This window comes from Astatotilapia calliptera, chromosome 16 (assembly GCF_964374335.1).
Source record: "Astatotilapia calliptera chromosome 16, fAstCal68.1, whole genome shotgun sequence".
NCBI lineage: Eukaryota > Metazoa > Chordata > Actinopteri > Cichliformes > Cichlidae > Astatotilapia > Astatotilapia calliptera.
Window position 1 is genome coordinate 7,668,344 of NC_137437.1, and position 19,386 is coordinate 7,687,729.

General features: G+C 40.2%; 2 protein-coding genes across 3 annotated transcripts in view; one reads left to right on the forward strand and one right to left on the reverse strand.

The window, feature by feature from the left end:
• Positions 1-1,525: 1,525 nt before the first annotated feature.
• lacc1 (laccase (multicopper oxidoreductase) domain containing 1) lies at positions 1,526-8,410 on the reverse strand. Its single transcript, XM_026145894.2, has 5 exons — positions 7,742-8,410; positions 6,400-6,578; positions 5,456-5,621; positions 4,837-5,062; positions 1,526-1,932 (listed from the first exon to the last, which is right to left on the reverse strand). Exons 1-5 carry the CDS (start codon positions 8,232-8,234, stop codon positions 1,752-1,754), a joined length of 1,245 nt encoding a protein of 414 aa, XP_026001679.2. The 5' UTR covers positions 8,235-8,410; the 3' UTR covers positions 1,526-1,751.
• A 5,167-nt stretch (positions 8,411-13,577) lies between these two features.
• The window catches only part of enox1 (ecto-NOX disulfide-thiol exchanger 1), a 142,375-nt gene continuing 136,566 nt past the window's right edge, over positions 13,578-19,386 (forward strand). The window contains exon 1 of one of the 2 annotated variants that reach the window (XM_080290808.1): positions 13,578-13,824. The gene's annotated coding sequence lies outside the window, so the exon portion shown is untranslated. The remainder of the gene's footprint in view (positions 13,825-19,386) is intronic. The other variant, XM_026145384.2, reaches the window with a different exon arrangement.

Consider the following 19,386-nt stretch of genomic DNA (forward strand, 5'->3'; position numbering starts at 1 on the left):
ATCGCCTGGATATTCTACTGTAAAATGTGACAGATTTGAACTCTGATGAACCCAACTGCTATCTGTCATTCAGTTTATTAATAAAACCCACGTAGCCGGTCTTTGGACTGAAAGTTTATTGAACACTAAAATTACCATGCTTTACAATCCAGGAAGAGAAATATCAACGTAAAATATGCTGTACAGATTTTTACAGTCATTCACCAAGAGAAATTGAATGGCCTCACCGCTTAGAGCCTCACTCCTTTAAGGTATGTGTGTTCTGTCTTAAATCTTATATCACTGAGTAATATTATACTGTACGTCTCTTACTAAAGTTAAATGCCATTAAAAACCATCTCTCAAGATTTTCAGTACAAGAATAAAAAGAAAAAGGTCTATTTGGTCCGCGTGTTATCCAAGTATTTAAACCCACCAATTCATTCTCTAAATAATTCTGTTGGCTCAGGTTGGAATTAAGAGAGACAGATTAGAGCCGCTAGATGAATGCTTACTGGCTAGTGGGTAGTTTGCTTGGTACATTGGACCCACAATACAGGTAAACTATCCAAATATACATGTTTGGACAAACTGTATCAGTCCAGTATTCCTATGCTGTTTCCGACAATATAGAAATAATTCCCTGCAGAGTTAGATTCACCCCCAAAAATCTTACGAGCTATAAAACATGTTTGTTCAAGTGAGAAATCCCTGAAAGTTAGTGAAATTTTAAAAAATAAAATAGTAATAATTTAGCTTAGTAAAATATTAATTTGTGTCTGCACCTACAGACTCAAGATATGATCATACCCATGTTTTATCATCTGAGAAGTGGTTGTTTTCATTAAAGAAGCGAAAATGCGAGGGAAGGTGATACCTGGATCAAGTGTCATCCTCTTTCTCCTCAGCTGAACCTACTGAGCTGAAGTCAGAGCTCTAACACACGAAAATGTGCATAAACATGTTCATTTCTTCCTGATATCATTATAATTACTTATTGATGGCAGATTAGACATGCGACTCTACGGCCTCCAGACAGCTAACAATGAGCTGGCTAAAACACAACAGCAATAAGCTAATGCTATATTAGCTAATGTTAGACTCAAGTGTCCTAAAAATCACATTTTCCCTCCGATAAACAATTTGATTACATTCTCACATCGTATGAGAGTTTAATCGCTAAGACTCTGAATCCAACAAAGTTAGCTCCACTTCAAAGAAAGTGTTACTAAAGGGCAGTGTTTAATGACAAAAAGTTCGATATCCTCAACAACACTGCAGTATCATTGTCAGACAGAAATGAGCTTCACTGACTCATATTGGACTCAGCCACAAAGTTTTGCAGTTTCCCTCTAGAGTCCATAGATGTCAATACATATTGCTACTGCTGAGGTGAACAGTGGACTGACAGCCTGCACTCACTACAGATGAATGGAAGCCACCTTAGCTAGAATTGTGCATTTGAATTGAGAGCGGTACGAAAACAGAACTCAGTTGAATGCAGTCTGCTATGTACTGACATCTAGTATTGAGATTTTGCACATTGTAACTTTAATCCTCTAGTTTATTTGAAGATTAGAATCTGTGGGACATGCAAAATTATCCTTAAAGCTGTAAATATCAAACAGTAAATTAGCAAACAATTGGTTTTTAGCTATTTTCTGTCTGCTGCTTTTAACATTTTTTATACCATGTAATTTTACCAAAAAAGCACATTGACTTTGTGGAGCTTTAGCTGACAACAATATGAGGTAAGTGTGCTAAACACTCATTCATTCATTCGTTTGTTTGATCCACAGGAAGCCCACCTGTGTGCCAAAGTTAAGCCCATCTCTGACATGGGAGAAGTAGTTTTCAGGGTGACATGAGGTGCAGGGCGTCACGCAGGACCAGTGCGTCATCGTGTTGTCATGGATGTGCTCGGGCAGGACGCCACCTTTCTGGAGGAGAACTCTGGGATGGGAAATTAGACATATTGTTTGGTTCACAGCTGAGCAAAAAACAAATCCCATACAGTGGGGCAAAAAAGTATTTAGTCAGCCACCGATTGTGCAAGTTCCCTCACTTAAAATGATGACAGAGGTCAGTAATTTGCACCAGAGGTACACTTCAACTGTGAGAGACAGAATGTGAAAAAAAAATCCATGAATCCACATGGTAGGATTTGTAAAGAATTTATTCGTAAATCAGGGTGGAAAATAAGTATTTGATCACCTCAAACAAGGAAAATCTCTGGCTCTCACAGACCTGTAACGTCTTCTGTATGAAGCTTTTCTGTCCCCCACTCGTTACCTGTATGAATGGCACCTGTTTGAACTCATCATCTGTATAAAAGACACCTGTCCACAGCCTCAAACAGTCAGACTCCAAACTCCGCCATGGCCAAGACCAAAGAGCTTCTGAAGGACACCAGGAAAAGTATTGTAGACCTGCACCAGACTGGGAAGAGTGAATCTACAATAGGCAAGCAGCTTGGTGTGAAAAAATCAACTGTGGGAGCAATCATCAGAAAATGGAAGACATACAAGACCACTGATAATCTCCCTCCATCTGGGGCTCCACGCAAGATCTCATCCCGTGGGGTCAAAATGATCATGAGAACGGTGAGCAAAGATCCCAGAACCACACGGGGGGACCTGGTGAATGACCTGCAGAGAGCTGGGACCAAAGTAACAAAGGTCACCATCAGTAACACACTACAACGGCAGGGAATCAAATCCCGCAGTGCCAGACGTGTTCCGCTGCTGAAGCCAGTGCATGTCCAGGCCCGTCTGAAGTTTGCCAGAGAGCACATGGATGATACAGCAGAGGATTGGGAGAATGTCATGTGGTCAGATGAAACCAAAGTAGAACTTTTTGGTATAAACTCAACTCGTCGTGTTTGGAGGAAGAAGAATACTGAGTTGCATCCCAAGAACACCATACCTACTGTGAAGCATGGGGGTGGAAACATCATGCTATGGGGCTGTTTTTCTGCCAAGGGGACAGGACGACTGATCCGTGTTAAGGACAGAATGAATGGGGCCATGTATCGTGAGATTTTGAGCCAAAACCTCCTTCCATCAGTGAGAACTTTGAAGATGAAACGAGGCTGGGTCTTCCAACATGACAATGATCCAAAACACACCGCCCGGGCAACAAAGGAGTGGCTCCGTAAGAAGCATTTGAAAGTCCTGGAGTGGCCTAGCCAGTCTCCAGACCTCAACCCCATAGAAAATCTGTGGCGGGAGTTGAAAGTCCGTGTTGCTCGGCGACAGCCCCAAAACATCACTGCTCTCGAGAAGATCTGCATGGAGGAATGGGCCAAAATACCAGCTACTGTGTGTGCAAACCTGGTAAAGACCTATAGTAAACGTTTGACCTCTGTTATTGCCAACAAAGGTTATGTTACAAAGTATTGAGTTGTATTTTTGTTATTGACCAAATACTTATTTTCCACCCTGATTTACGAATAAATTCTTTACAAATCCTACCATGTGGATTCATGGATTTTTTTTTTCACATTCTGTCTCTCACAGTTGAAGTGTACCTCTGGTGCAAATTACTGACCTCTGTCATCATTTTAGGTGGGGGAACTTGCACAATCGGTGGCTGACTAAATACTTTTTTGCCCCACTGTATATGAATTCAATATTAAAGACCTTAAAGCTTAAAGCTTAAAGCTACTATTTCCAACACATACTCAAATAGTAATGGCTGAAAATTTAAACAAGGACCTCCTTTCTCTCCTCTTATCTCCTCTCCAGACAACCCAGAATGGGTAAATGCAAGAAGACCCTTAATCTTAAACTGAAGCTCTTACTTGATCTTATTGATTAACTCCATAATAAATATAACACACTCTAACACTAGTGACAGAATGAAAGTGAACTTGGAGAATTCACTCAGCTATGATTTCCTCTGAGATGTATTTAAGTTCAAGTCTGAGTCATCATTGAGTGGCTGCCACAGTTACCTTTTACATATTCAAAGAACGAGACTAGTACATCTTGGAACATCTCTTAAAAATAGAATCTGGGTAGTCAGTGCATCCACTAGTCTGTTTAGTCTGTTTAAATACACTTTGAATTTGTATCGTGAACATTTTCTGAAATTCAGGTTAAATTTGAGCCAGACTCAAATGAAAAGGGCATCTTCAGAATGCTTTTATGACCTTAGTAAGAAAATATAAATTTTATGTGAATGCCGATCAACATCCACAATAAATCCTAAATTTGTTTCTTGCTCTGCAACAATCAGTTTTCCCTCATTGGTTAATCTTAGAGGTGGGAAGTAATAACGTAGAAATACTTCATTACTGTACTTAAGTAGAATTTCCAGTTATCTGTTCTTTACTCGAGTAATTTTTTTAAAAAGTGGCAGGTAATTTCAAATGCAGCGTTTCTATCAGCGAAACACACACAGTGTGTTTGTGTGCAGTTTGTCACACAGTGTGTGTTAAAGGTCCGGCTGCTGTATTTTACAGAGAGTGAAAAGAAAGAGGGCTAACTTCACTCACAGATGGAGAAAGATAAGAAATACAGGACAGGAGAGGAAGGAGAGAGCTTAGATTTAAAGGTAAAGATTGCTCAGTGGTGATAAACTGGAAATTTAAGAAAATCTACTGAAGCTCTTAAGAGAAATTATTTTGAGTTGTGATTCATTTCTCCACACTACGACCTTGCAATTGGTTTTAGGGATCCCCACCTGCTGAATCCCACTTTAACCTCTTCCCTATTCATTCTCTTCATTACAGACCAAGACTCCCTCTACAATGTAGGCAACAGAATATAGAGCTATTTTCTTTTCCTTGTTCACAGAGATTCTGTACTTTTGTCAGCTCTATTTAATCTATTGTTCTCGTTTCGTGAGCCGTACCTGTTGGCGAGACGGATGTCGACGTGTGGTCTGGCTGATTCTGGATCAGGAACACAGTCTGGATGGATGCTCATGAAGTCCAACGCCTGGTCTCTTTCCATGGTATAGCAGCAGGGTCCCACTGATGGTCCCACAGCCACCACAATGTTGCTAACTTGGCAAGCAAATTCTGTCACCATGGCATTCACAGTGGCCATGGCAACCCCCATTATGGTTCCTCTCCAACCTGTAAATGTAGCCATTTCATCGTCAGAGTTCATATTGTAAAGTTGTACCACTGCAGCCTCTTTTGCACGCTCTCTTCAACGGTTTGGTTTTATCTTGAATAAATAAATCCTCTAGGGGGCACCAAAGGCTAAAACAAATTATATAAAGAGTCTATAGAATAATTAACACTGAAAGAATTTACTTTGATTCCAAAGAATGTTGAAGTGTGTGCTTTCTGCAAAGTCTTCTTAAGTTCCTCTACTCAAGTTTCTCTTTCACACACATAGACATATTAAAAACACTAACTAATAGTTCTGATGTGCATTTTTTTTCTTGATTGGCCCCCAATGAGATGATGGTTCCCTAAATTAGCAGTCAGTGGTCAAAACTTTGAGAAGCAGTGAGGGCTGACCTGCATGTGCGACTCCGATAACTTTTGCGACGGGATCAGCAAAGAGGAGCGGCATGCAGTCGGCCCCTGGAGCTGCTAAGACGAGCCCAGTCTGATTGGTCACCATTGCATCGTAACTCTCGGGCTCAGCTTTCCCCAAGACCCAGACATCGTTAGCGTGGTTCACCTTCAGAAAACAAGCCGACAGTCCTTTAACAAAACACTGATCTCACATCACTGACCCTCAGCACTGAGGTCAGAACAAAACTGTCCCGAAGTTGGAAAACAAAAAAACAAAAACAACTAAAAATAAAAAATGAGTGTAATCTGTTAATTATTTGTTACTGTTGCATATTCATTTTCTTTGACTGTGAATGCTCGTTTGCTTTAGTTTGTTAACATGTGAAATACGTTGGTGAATATTAAAAACAAAAGATTATATCAAACAGATGTGCATCCAGAATTAAATATGTAAAACTTGCATCTTAATATATGCAAGATGATATATTTTTATACATGCTACTCGCACTTTAAGGTGCGGCTGAGCCGATATTTTAAGTCTGATATTTGGTGATTTAAAAATCCGATATTCCAATATAATATTTTTTTTCTTTCAGACACATAGAATCTAAACAGGTTTCTCTATGTCTGTTACACGGAGCTATTTATTGCTCATTTGCGCTCTGTCTGCCAGCTTGGATCAGCTGGTTGTTTGTTGTGTTTGGAATGTGGACGTTGCAGGATGCCCTCTGGTGGACAAGTCATGCAACATCAACATTCATAACATGGTTGTTTCTCCAATCTCTTCTTTACTTTTTCGTTTTTCATACAGTTAATATCAGCTGATAATTGCAGGCTGCCAATTGGTCAGACTCTAGCTTTAATTACTACAAATATGTTCCAACACCCTTTTTACATAATACAGATAATACATTAAAGGGCAAAATTCTAATAGTGTTGAGTACCTTGACTAAATGCATGGGCTGAGGATGGAAACCAGCATGGAGGGCTAATCGGCGCCTGTTCTCCATTACCACAGCCACTGGGTCCCTCCTCCTGCAGCTGCTGAACAGATTCAAGGAGGATAAGGTCGAGATGTAGGACACACCACCTGTACGGGTGCTGAAGCCATGACCTAAACAATCTGAGACAAAGAGGGAGAGAAAAAAGGTAAACTGCTTTTCTAAAATAACACATTGAAATAAATACATTTAATAGCATTTAAATGAATGCTAAGCTACTTCTAGCTCAGTTTGTATTTATTTACCAACATCTTGTCAACAGATTATACTTTAATAGAAATTTTAACACAGTGCACTAAATGATAAGAAAATTCATTAAATGTCAGGATTAAATGATAACATGAGCTGATCTCATGCACAGTTGTGTGAAAAAGTGTTTCCCCCCCTTCCTGATTAACTATTTTTTGTATGTTTGTCACACTTAAATGTTTCAGATAATCAAATAAATTTAAATTCTAGACAAAGATAACACAAGTAAACAATTTCTAAATGAAAGTGTTTATTATTAAGGTGGAAAAAATTAAACCTACATGGCCCAGTGTGAAAAACCTTTTCACACCACTGTATGTCTCCTGTTATCAGTTCACTAGGACATATTTGCATGGACAAAGGAGTCCAACGGTATATGGTGTTGGGTATTGGTACATTCTCAGTTTCCTCTTTATCTAATGGATATATCACTATAGTTTAAGTGGTTATCAAATGATTAGACTTTATTATAAAATTAAACAGTCAAGTAGCAGTGAATCACTGTTTTTCCTCCATATATTAAAGACTCTGGAATTTACTATTGTGCAATATATAGTATCAATATATAGTATATGTATGACATATTAAGTTTTGATAGACAAACTCATTCTATCTTCCTTTCAAATATACACCCATTTACAGAAAATGGAAAACACGCTGTTCCCAAATAGTTAGTGTGGGACGGGGAAGTCAAACTGTTTTCATTTCACATATCGTGCACTAATGTTAACAGGAACCTTAATTGTTTATTTATTACCGTACTTTGCTACTGTATGACTACCAGTGGGCGAGATCTTTATCAACAGGAGAAGCTGTAAAATATATAAAAATACACCTAAAAGTTTAAAATCTATGCACTCGTTCACATTTTTAAAAATAATTCAATGGCCCAAATTGGAGTCTTTGTACGACCGATTCTGGCCCTCGAGACTTGTGTTTGACACCCTTGATGTAGGAGGAGAAATCCAAACTCCATTCACTATACAGTAATTTAATAACTCCATAAAACTCATAAGTATGTTTTGCTTAAGCCGACCTGGAATGAGCGCAGACTTCAGAACTGTGAGTTCTCCCTTCAGCGCAGGAAGCTGCTGCATAAACGTCGACACTTCTTCGCACACTTCTTCGCCAGGTGAGACCGAATCTGTGGAGGCTCTGCAACTAGGACAAGTCTCGTCCACCGGTCTCTGCTTGTACTGGAAGTCGTATAGGGCCGTAAAAAGGAGGTTCTGGTAATGAGCCAGCACCTCTTTGCCCTGTGCGGTGGTGAGGACCGTGATCGAGCTCAGGTCCAGCTGGTCCAAAGTCTGCTTGAAACGGTACAAACTCTCCACTGTGGAGCTCGAGTCCAGGATGTGCACACTTTTGCAGGAGCTCAAGAACGTGTCTACGAAGCCGTTTTTCTCCCGGTAAGTGTTCCCGCACAGCACGAAGACCTGCGAGTCTGAAACCGAGTCCTCCAGCAGAGAAGCGCCCGTGCATGATGCACAGCAGCGGTGAAGCAGATCCACCAGCACGGCTCGACTCATCGCGGAGAAGCTGAAGTATCTGCCGCTCAGCACACAGAGAAAACTCGCAGACAAACGCAGACTCCCTGCCCTTTATGCGGGACCGCAAGGAACGTGTTTGACAACCAACATACCTCAAAAACTACAGAAACTACAGCTGACTCAGTACTTCCTGCACTGCACAGTCGCTCCGCCCACTCTGGAAAGTCCTAACGCTCGGTGGAAATTCTTCTTTCCTCAGCAGCTGCTGACTGCTGCATACAGTAAAGGTCGAGTGAAGTCCAAGTGTGAACAATACAGACTTTTCTGCAAAACATTAGGAGCACAGCATGCTGGCCACAAACTGCACCAGCGTGTCCCCGAGAAATACTGCAAGTATTAACCTATTAGCACACAGTGTAGGCTAAACCGCTACAGCATGTCTGTAGACACTCATGTTGTCAAACTGATATAGATCAGATAGAACGGCTTATTCTAATATTATTAAAGCAACATTTTAACCTTTTTAATGGTTTTGCATAATGTTATCATGTTGAGGTTATAAATGCATGAATAGGTTTAATCTAATGCCGTGAATAAATCAGAGTATACACCAAATGGAGTTCCTATTTTCTTTCAGCTGGTAAATACTTGATTGGAGTTTAGTATGTGTCATTTTCATGCTGTCATTCAAACAGTATATAGTACTGTGTATTAGAGTCAGCCCCCATTTCTTTATATTTTGCTAGGAAAATGGGAAATAGGTGCAGCAGTTTGTTGAAACGTGTACAGGCCTACATGGAACTACATGGTGGATGAAAATGCAACTCTATTTTTGATTGTAACAAGACATCAAACACCACTGGCTGAAATGCAAACCCAAACCATTACACAGCCTCCACCATGTTTTACAGATAGCTGTTGACACTCACTGTTGGATCTCTTTCCTGACTCCCTCCATGCATACTGACCGTGCATAAATGTAAATTATAACTTGATTGTAATTTGTTGTTTATGAAAGAATTACAGAGTGACAGGATTAACTATATTTTAGTGTTTGAATGATACTAGCATAATGTAAAAATAAATAAATAAATAAAAAAGCTGAAAAGAAAGCAGATAAATGGGATAAAGAAGGTTAAAGTTCAAATGGAATTAAAATCAGGGTATTTTGTAACCTTAATTGATATGAGTGGCGTAACATAAGTAGTAGCACCACATTATTAATCATATTTTGTCATGATGGAAATTATGGTAATTGCCAGAGCATATGATCCCTGTATGTACAGTCCATGTGGTCAACGTCAAACTTCCTCTATTTAGCATTTGTAAGCATCAAAAAACCAAGTAGTGACTAGTTTATTATTTACTACAATGAAGTTGGAATAAACTAAGACCAGCTTTTTAAGGAACTGATTAAAGCACAGTATTTGTCAGAAATATTTTATATCATTACAGCTGTCTCAAGCTCTAAGTAAAGTCATTAATGCATTCTTTGTTCCCTATTTACACCAGCTTTACAACATATTATAACCCATTTATTATACGCATATACTGTCTAATATAAACAAAAGCAAGCGTCAGTGTGAATACAGTGTACAGGATTTGCCCCTGAAATCTGTACAGTACACAGGACAGTTTGTCAGCTGCTTTGCTTTCACAGCACAGACCGCTGCTAGACGCGAGGAATGAGGAACAGCAGGGCTGCGAATGTCAGCTCTGTCTCTTTCTATGTGGAAATCTGACTCACCTGATGAGCAGGAGGATGTTGGATTTTCCCATGGGTTATTTGTGAGCCACAGTGTCAGCAATGTAATTAAAATCGGGTGCAAGAGCACAACAAAGTAAAGAGAAAGAAAAACAAAAAGAAAAAAAATGTGCTGATGGTGCTGCTGGGAGAGGTCAGTGAAGGAACTCGAAGGCATGCAGGAAGGGTTTTACTGCGTGATGGGGTAAAATGTGCTTCTGTGGCTCGTAAACTCTTTTATACTTTATGATACAAAAGTAATAATAAAAAAAAAAAAACAGCCAGAAGTACCCAAATAGCTGGGAGTATTCATTTCAACATTTAATAAAAACATTCAATTGTTTTCCTTTGTATATTTCTGCACTTTTTTCTTTTTAATCATTTTAATTTTTTATCATTATTATTTATTTATATATGACTTTTTTATGATATACTATATTCTGTCATATTATATGTTATTTATTTTATTGTCAGTAGCCAAATGCAAAAGTGTTGAAACTATATACCTGTCTCTCTCTCTCTCTCTCTCTCTATATATATATATATATATATATATATATGACTTTATTTTGTTCAATTTTCATTATCGCTTTGTTTTAGCTGACTAACATGTTCATAGTTGCATGTAGTACACTTTAAATTGATCGATTGCATGTGCCCTGAGCCACCACCAGGGGACGCCAGATATCCAGCTCAGATACCACCTGCTTCCTCACCGTCAGCCTGCATGTTTGATAACACATTTCAAACTTCTCAGCAACTTACCAACCAGAAACAGGAAGCTTCACACATACAGATGTGTTTTACCTCACTGTGTGTTACCAGGCTACATGCTTTAAGCCCCATCTCAGGCCTTGCAGGCCTCCTTGCGTCGTGTATATGAAATGTGATGCTTGTCCCCAGTGGATGTCTCTGCTGCAGCTTTCTATTTTCCCACTCTGGCTGCCCACTGGGACTGAAGCTCCCTGTCAACTCTCCTGCCAAGGTTACAGCCTGCTTCTACTGCTGCTGAAGAATTTATTATCCGCATATATTTATATTTCTCCACTGGGATTGGTGCCTATTTCCATCTATATCTGTGTGGGGTTTTTTGGCATTGGCATAAAGTGTTACAAAAATAAAGAAGGCCATACGACTCATTCATCTGCCTAATGTGTCTATCTGACTGCAACTATATTTAATTTAATGATAATGTACTGTATTGATCCTGCTTGTCAGGAACAGGCATGTATTTTCTGCTTTCACTAAGTGGAAAGATTGTATGCGATGGCTTAACTCATTATAGATTAGGTAATCATTTACTAATGCTTATTAAAACAGTCATAGCGTTTGAAGTAATTTCATTTTTTGACCACTTATTGCAGCTGGCTGCTGCATGGGTTGCCATATTTAATCTAAAAATGCCAGTGTAACAGCAGTAAAAGGGTCCTTACTTCTGAGACTGGGCACTTACATTTTCTGTCAAGTATTTCTGCATGTTTTTTGTGCCTCACCACAGTTAGTGGGAAATGATTAAATCAAGCTGTGAATAAAGTTCAGTGAATTTCTCAAAATAATGCACTATGCGATTACAATGGAGAGCGATTTGGTTCATGGACAAAGGTGGCTTTTTTTCTCAAGATTTCATGACAAATTTAAGAAGATTAAAGGTGTGGAGTGTGTTCCAAGTGCTGCATTTGCATTTGGCTGCAGTTTACGGGAATCTTAAACGTGGTAGTCAAAACGGATGCTAGCCCAAAGGAAGGAGGACATCATTAAGCTTTGAAAAAAGAAAAACTCTAGTTACTGTGGTCAGTCAACACTCTGGTGCAATATGCACTGATGAGCTCAGCAACAACAAAAGCCTTGAGACTACTGAGGGATCACTGATGACAGACAAATGTAATTATGAATAAAAAATTCTTCAGAACATCACCGCCAAGAAAGAATAGAAAAAAACAGCATCGGGCCATGTCCACGGGTGCCAAACCTGACAGGACTGTGAGTCATTATTAGGAGGGTAACAAAGGTTACATTTTTGCAGGTTAATGATGTCCTCCATTTTTTTCTCTCTCTCAATGACTGTCTCATTAATACAAACACAAAGCACATCCAATATACAAGTCTTGTATAACCATGGAAGTACAGTGAGGCTGCCGCAACAAACTAGTGTCATTATTACTGCATAGATCTGTGTAAGTAAGAAAAGAGTTTTACAAGTGGACATTTCACTGCACTAGGAATGTAGATGCTTATAATATGTAAACACATTAAAAGCTGTGTAAATGTGCATCAAAAGAAATGTATTCCTAACTTAATTATTCAGAGTTCCGAACATTTTAGTCCCTTTTAGTTGTTTAAACCTTATTATTTTTGATTGACTTCAAGCGTTTTGTTGGATAAATGAACCTCAGTTAAAAGCCCAATTTTACTGTACTTGTTTTCATTGTTTTATAAGAGTGTGTGCCTGGTGGAGGAAAAAAGCAAAGCGTCAGTTTGACTCCTGAGTGAAGTGAGTTAGCAGGTTTAGGAACACTGCAGAGTGAGATTCTGCTCAGTGGTAAAATATTGATCTCTGTATTAAACCTAAAGCTGGCTCCACTGAGGTTTTTCGAGGCAGAAGTAGTAAAGCACACCCTGTTACAGTGTGACGTGTCACTGAAGAAACAAATAACTGATCAGATGTTCAGATTTAAGCTGTTGAAAATGACCTGTTGGCCTATAATCTGTGAAACATACATCAAAAATATCTCTCATTAATTATAGGGTTAACCCATTAATCTCTGGCTCTCTTCCACAGTGTGTCTTTGTTGTCTTACTCCCCTCACCCACAGCCGGTCACAGTAGATGGGTGCCCCTCCCTGAGCCTGGTTCTGCTGCAGAAATGTCATACTGCTAAAGGGGAGTTTTTCAATCCCACTGTGTGCTTATGCATCAGATTTTTGGGGTTTTCTCTGTTTTATTGTGCAATATAAACCAGCACGATGGAACAGCTGTTGTGATTTGGCGCTAAACTACCTAAGAATTTAACTGAATTTCTATCACAAGGCAGAAACTGGAGCTTTTGACAAAGTGACTTTTATCTTTTTCTATCCAGCTAAAAAGGCTCACTTTTGCTTTAACTGATCTGGCCAAGAGGGCAGCAGAAACAAACCCTTCATAAATCCTGTCGTCTTTAGTCTATTCTCCAATATAAGCAAAGACATTACACATAAAACACACACACACACATAGGAAATCACTTTTTTGGAACAACACCTGGTTTAAAGTCTGACCAGCAGTAGAAACCAAACTCACTGTTTCTGCTTTAGAGCTCCGGATCCTGGTGAAGTAACAACAATGACCTGTAGAGAGGACTCAGGTATGGGAGCTTGTCTTTTTACTCTGGGATAAAGAGCTCAGGCTTTGCTGCCAACAAAAATTCAGTTGGTTCTCAATAATGTGGCTCCAAATTTCTACCTCAATGCCCGGTTAATTGCTGAAGATGAAATATCAAACCAATAAGCGCTTTCTTTATTTCTTATTATTTCATGTCATAACCTAGTTTGACGACTACCCCCCGACTCACTTCTATCCCCCCCTGCTGTCCCAGGCTCCACCGGCCGCTGACAGACACCAGACCCTGCCGTCGTGCACGTCTCTCTCTCTCTCTCTCTGCCTCTCTGCCTCTCTCTATCTGTCGGTGACGCGCTCCAAGGTTTCTTCCTACCGGAGGCATCAGCAGCAGCAGCGGCGGCGGCGGTGTATCGGTGACTGCTGGCTGAGAGCGCCTGAGAAGAGACACACGGAGGATTGTTCCCAGCTTCTCCCCCCCACACACACACACTCACAAACACCGGGATTTATTACGCTGACGCAATTTGCGGATTTGCGGAGCATCTATCGAATCTTCCGCTGTGTGACCCGGTAAGGTACGGAGAGGTGCGCTCTCTGCTGTGTTTTAGACCGGTGTGTGTGTTTCATTTCCCCGGTAGATGACACGCTCCTGTCAGCCCGCTGAGCGGTTTACTGGAAGGCGCTGATGCCTTTTCTACCCCCTTTCTATCTCTCTCTCGTTACTTCATCCTTCCGAGCTCAGTGTGAAACAGCGGGGTGAAACCAGAACCGAAGCTCTGTTAGTGACTGTTTATTCATTTTGATTAACGGGGACTCGCTATTGACAACTTAACGCGGTGCCGTGGCGCTTTTCAGCCAGCGGGGAGAACAGAGGTGTCTGTAACAACGGGGCTCTGGATCCGCCTATTGTTCAACAGATTCTCCAATTAAAAGTGTAATCCAGCCGGAGTGAGGCTAGAAGTCACTAAGAGTAAAAAAAGAAAGAAATGAAAAGGCGAATAAATGAGGACTGAAAGTGACCAAATAGAGGCTCAGCACTTCTGCTTCTAGAAAATCCAGAGGAGGGGGAAGGAGATTAATTGCAAATGCACATCTGTTCACTCTACTCTTTGCACCTGAGAGGCGGTGTGATGGGTTTTTTCTGTGTGTGTTTGGTGGCGTTTAAATGCTGGCCCTGCTGCTGTGTGAGCTTATGTGATGCTGGTCTTTGGTTTTGGGGTGTGTGCAGGGGAGATCAGCTGTGGTGGAGGAAAGGATGCCCTTGCTATCAAGTCACCTTGACGACCCTTCAGCAGCACACACAGGGCTGCCTTTGTCATTGTCATGCTCACACCAGTCACCTGCTTTCACATGCTGTCATAGCCATGGAGCCATTACCAAATTGAGGGTTTTATGGGTCTGGCTCATTTCCTGGATATTTCCTGGATGTTTAGTTGTAAATTAAAAGAGTATTTCCAATAAACTGAGTGGCGTTTGGTATTAATTATAGTGGAAATTGAGAAAAGGAATGTCACAGCTATTACGTCTGGCTCTATTGGAGTTTTTAAGAAATAAGAGAGTAATTAAGGGGAAATGTTGAGGAAAGCTAACAAAGGAAGATTATTTTCTTTATAGCTCACTCTACCAGTTTGTGTAAAATCTATAAGGGAAATCCTCATTAAATGTCAAATTAAATAATAATGCAGTAAAAAAAAGTGTAAATAGGTTTAATTTGAACAAATTACTAGACTAAAGCAGTCTTTAGTTTACCATGTGCTGATGCTGAGAAGCTCAGGATAAACAAGATGTTCTTGGTAACACATTGCCCGGGTGACGTCCTCAGCACCATGGAGAGATGGCGTCAGGGAGTGTTAATAACAAACACTTCCTTAAATCTGATGGTTAGGTGACTCAGGATGAACCAATACCAGGCCTCCGAGAGAGATTTTCTCTGAGCATCATCCAAGTGTTCGAGCTCAGTTTGTTGCACAATTTATTATTTGTTATGAATATTTCTTTTATTTAAATCTTGCCACCTTAATGGTGAAGTGGTATAGTTTTGGCAAGTGACCTGTGACTTGTGAAAATTTGCAGGATGGGAATATCAGCTTTAAGAGATTGATCTGCTATTAATTATCTCGATTAATCAGTTTTTACCTCTTAGATCAATATGATGTGGTTTTGTCTTATGATGAAACCTCAGTCTCCAGAGATATGCTGTGAAATTTGCTAGAAAAAATTGACATGCATTTTTTATGAGTAATTTTTTTAGCTGCACTGATTACAGTTTCATTGGCAGATTCTGATTTTTACAGATTTTTACTAATTTTCTCTCTAAGACCTTTGCTTATAACGAGGCTGCTAGCCACTTTTCCTTTGTTAGCTTCTTTAAAATGTCCATGTTCACTTGTGTGAGGGTGCTTTAAGTGTCTGATTAAGGTTTGCTGTTATGAATGTTTAGGTGGTGGTCTCCCAGTGATTCACTTTGGTATATTTTTTGTTTTCACTCATAGTGAGGAGCTTCCACGCTAACAAGATGTTAGCTTGTAGCTGTGAGTGTCTGTGACTGTTTGCCGGTGCCACTGTGCACGTATTGTGCATGCATGAAATGCATCACCTCATTCTTGAGGCTGCTTACATGAGGCTGACCAGCTGGGCACCGGTCAGGGCTGAGAACACTGGGAATTGGATGATTTGGGTGTCTGATCAGTTGATCACATCATCAATAGCATGCTACCCATTGATTATTCCTTATGGGATCTTGTGTTTTAGTCCTATAAATGAATTTTCTCCCTTCTTGTTCTGATTTTGGTCTCTACCAGTGATTGTCTCTTTAGCCAATTTATGCTTCATTGTGGAGATAATGTGTCATCTGGATGTGTTAAATACTTGCATTCTGTCTGCTGGTCTTTGCAGTTACACGTGTTGTTAAAAATTAATTGGTTGCTGCTCACGATTCGACCTAAAGACTATATTACAGAGCAGGATTTTGTCTTATCCGGGTAACTTCAGGGTTAACCCTGGGTTTTCTGTGGTTCACTTCTTATCAGGGTATATCACCATGGTACCTCATGCTGCTCCAGAGATGGTCATGTTCTAGATTTGAAATCAGCAGGTACGACATGCCAACCCAATGACCAATGAGCTCAAAGATCCCTCTGACCTCTGTGGGTAGGTAGTAAAATAAAACTGCAGGCCTATTTACACTTGTGGATTTTGTATCAAATCAGAGTCCAAGCCTTTATTCAGTACTTGCTTTCAAACCGTTAAACACCACCAAGGCTGCAGCTGAAAGAGTAAAAACTCAAACTGTCTTCTAAACTTTAATTGAATGAAATGCTTGATTATAGTTGATCAGATTCTCTTGCTTCTCAATGACAGAGCTGTAATGTTGGTGTCTCTTAATGTACAGTCTGCATTTTTGACAGCTTTCCTTCCTGCCTGTCTGAACCTTATTAACGTAGTAGCTCTTGTCCAGTCTTATTGACCAAAGGGCCTTAGGCTGCCATTCATTCAACCATTCAAAGTTCATTCAGTGCTTTCAGTACAATGTTTTCCTCTCATACTGCTGCTTTGTCTGCAGAGGTTGTGTTGCTTTTAGTCTGTATTATGTGTTTAACCTCTTCAGATTTTTCTAATATTATACTTTTTTTTTAATCTTTCTTTGTAAAGTCAACCGTTCTGCTTCCAGTACACTTACACACAAGTGGGACTGTTCAGATGCTTCCACCCGTATAATGTGAATGCGCAGAGATACCCTGGTTTACCTTAGTGTGCTGATAACCAGCTTCATATGACTGCTTACACTGATTGCAGCTGTTAGCGTAAGTGAATCCAGATAACAGAATTCTGTAACGCTGGGCTCTGGTTTCCTGCAGTTAAGTCACGAGAAGCAATCCTGCTGTGTGTGCTAGAGTTTAGGGCTGCCACAAACGATTATTTTGATAGTCGACTAGTCACCGATTATTTATGCGATTAGTCGACTAATCAGATCATCATCCACTGGACGTAAAACTACAGCTTATTGCACCAGCAGCATCTGCTCTTATATAACTATCATTAGCTTACAGCTTTAAGCTTTTAAGGTGCTAACTAAAAATAAAGACAAGATGATAGTTTATTCAATTTTAATGAAATTTGCAGATTGTTTTGGTGAAGTTTAATAAACTCCTTGCTATCTAAAATATAACAGGACACCGGAGTATATTCTCCAGCATCTCACACTTCTGATAATCAGCTGTCTGCTTGACGTTTATTCAGCTGTGTAAAAACTATAACTTTAATCTCAGCCAAACCGATTTACTCAGGAACAAATAAAATACTAAAAAAAAAAAAAGCCAAACAACAACATTTTTAATTTATCTAAGTGACTCATATTTAACCTGAGTCGCGAAAGACGGCGGTGGGTTTGAAAACAATTTGCCGGGGGTCCGGTGTTCTCACGGCTCTAGTTAGCCTAGCCCCCGGCTAGCTATCGAGCTAGTGGGTAACAGACGTCTCCGAAAACGTCGGAGCGCTTTTGAAAATATGTGGTGTCCTGATAAACTGAGCCGATATTTGAGGTTTACACAGCTACATTCTCGCCTGAAAATATGTTAAACGTTTATTTTGTGACCCAGAAAGAATAATAAGAGTAATATTAAAACTAACTAGCTGCCGCCATTGTTGGAAACTAAGCTGGGCCGCGCTATGAATTCTGGGACACAGCTGCTTCTTCTTCTTCGGGGTTTAACGGCAGCTGGCATCCTTGTACATGCAGTGCTGCCATCTTCTGTTTCAGTCCGTTATTACACTCTTAAATCCTGCTATTATTCCTGCGTCTTTTGGGATCTTACAAAGCTTCAAACGACACGTCGACTATTAAATCAGTCGTCGACGATTTTGATAGTCGACGTAATCGTGACTAGTCGACAAATCGTGGCAGCCCTACTAGAGTTAATCACAAAAGTAATGTTACTTTGCAGAAAGAGTCAAAATTCCCTACGGGTCTGGAGACCTGTCAGCTAGTTAGCTGATTTGCTTCTGGGGACAACTGCTAAATTTTCAGGGCTTTCCTTAAAGTCCGCAGATATCCGATATAAGACCTTCCATTCCATCCACTGGTAATCTTTTAAGAGTGAACTGTTTTATCTATATGTCGATATCTGTTCTTAGGGTTTGAACTGGTGGGTTACTTTTGGTTCCTAGGGTATTTAAAAGTAGATAGGGAGACTCAGTCTCATCCCTCAGTTTTCAGACCCATCTTCTGTTAGCCAGCTTGGATTTAGATTCAGGAGACAGGCACCCTCTCTGCTTTTGACATTAAGGCCATTACATATTGCAAAAATGATAAACTATGAATTTTTCAGATCGGAAAAATCTACACACCGAAAGCATTGTGTTTTTGAGAGTTTGATGGTTTGATCCAGGAGTTGAAGCTGTGTCACAATCACTTTCTTACATATTTCAGGATGTTAGTGAGGAAGTTTGTGCTGTTGTTGGTAGAGTAGGAGCCATATCTGAGGAGGCAAAGAAATCATTTCAGAGCCGATTTACCCAAAAATGCAAATAAATGGTTTAAATATGTAAGTACAAAGTGATATGGAAAAATCCTGGAGTATGGATCCTGGATCCTGAACCTGGTTCTCACTGCGAGGGTAATTGCAAATTTCACCAAACACATAAATATTGACAGTCCAACTGGATGGGAAATATATTGGACCACATCTAGTATTACATAATCTACAGTGTTCAATCCAGCTATAGTGTCCAGCTATTTTAAAATCAGTTCAGATTAATAGCTCAGCTAATTGATTACTTGCTTCAGTTCTACAATGTATCAATCAGTGAGTATCCAGAGTGAGGCTTGGTGTTGGCTAGATCGCCCTGTCACGATGCCTGTGAATGAGTGACATTAAAACAGTGTTTCCCAGGAGGCCGTGGAAACACAGACACCACTCATCATCATCAACAACAAACAGCTTCTCTATTGTCTGCAGGCAAACAGCCGGCTGTTACATCATTAACTGACACGACGTTGTGACTGCTGAATATCAGCTCTGGAGTCACTGCAGTAGAATTTGACACCACTCTGCCCAGCGGTGGCCGGCTGCTGAGGTCGCGTGAGGCTGAAGGGATTAGAGCTATGGTGGCGGTGGTGGCGGCTGCGCACCA

What these genes read in the sequence shown, in the direction of transcription:
- lacc1 (XM_026145894.2), bottom strand. Translation starts at nt 8,234, where the DNA reads ATGAGTCGAGCCGTGCTGGTGGATCTGCTTCACCGCTGCTGTGCATCA. An exon ending in AGCCCATGCATTTAGTCAAG is followed by an intron (nt 5,622 to 6,399) that starts GTACTCAACACT and finishes TGTTTTCTGAAG; the next exon opens with GTGAACCACGCTAACGATGT. An exon ending in GACATCCGTCTCGCCAACAG is followed by an intron (nt 1,933 to 4,836) that starts GTACGGCTCACG and finishes TTCCCATCCCAG; the next exon opens with AGTTCTCCTCCAGAAAGGTG.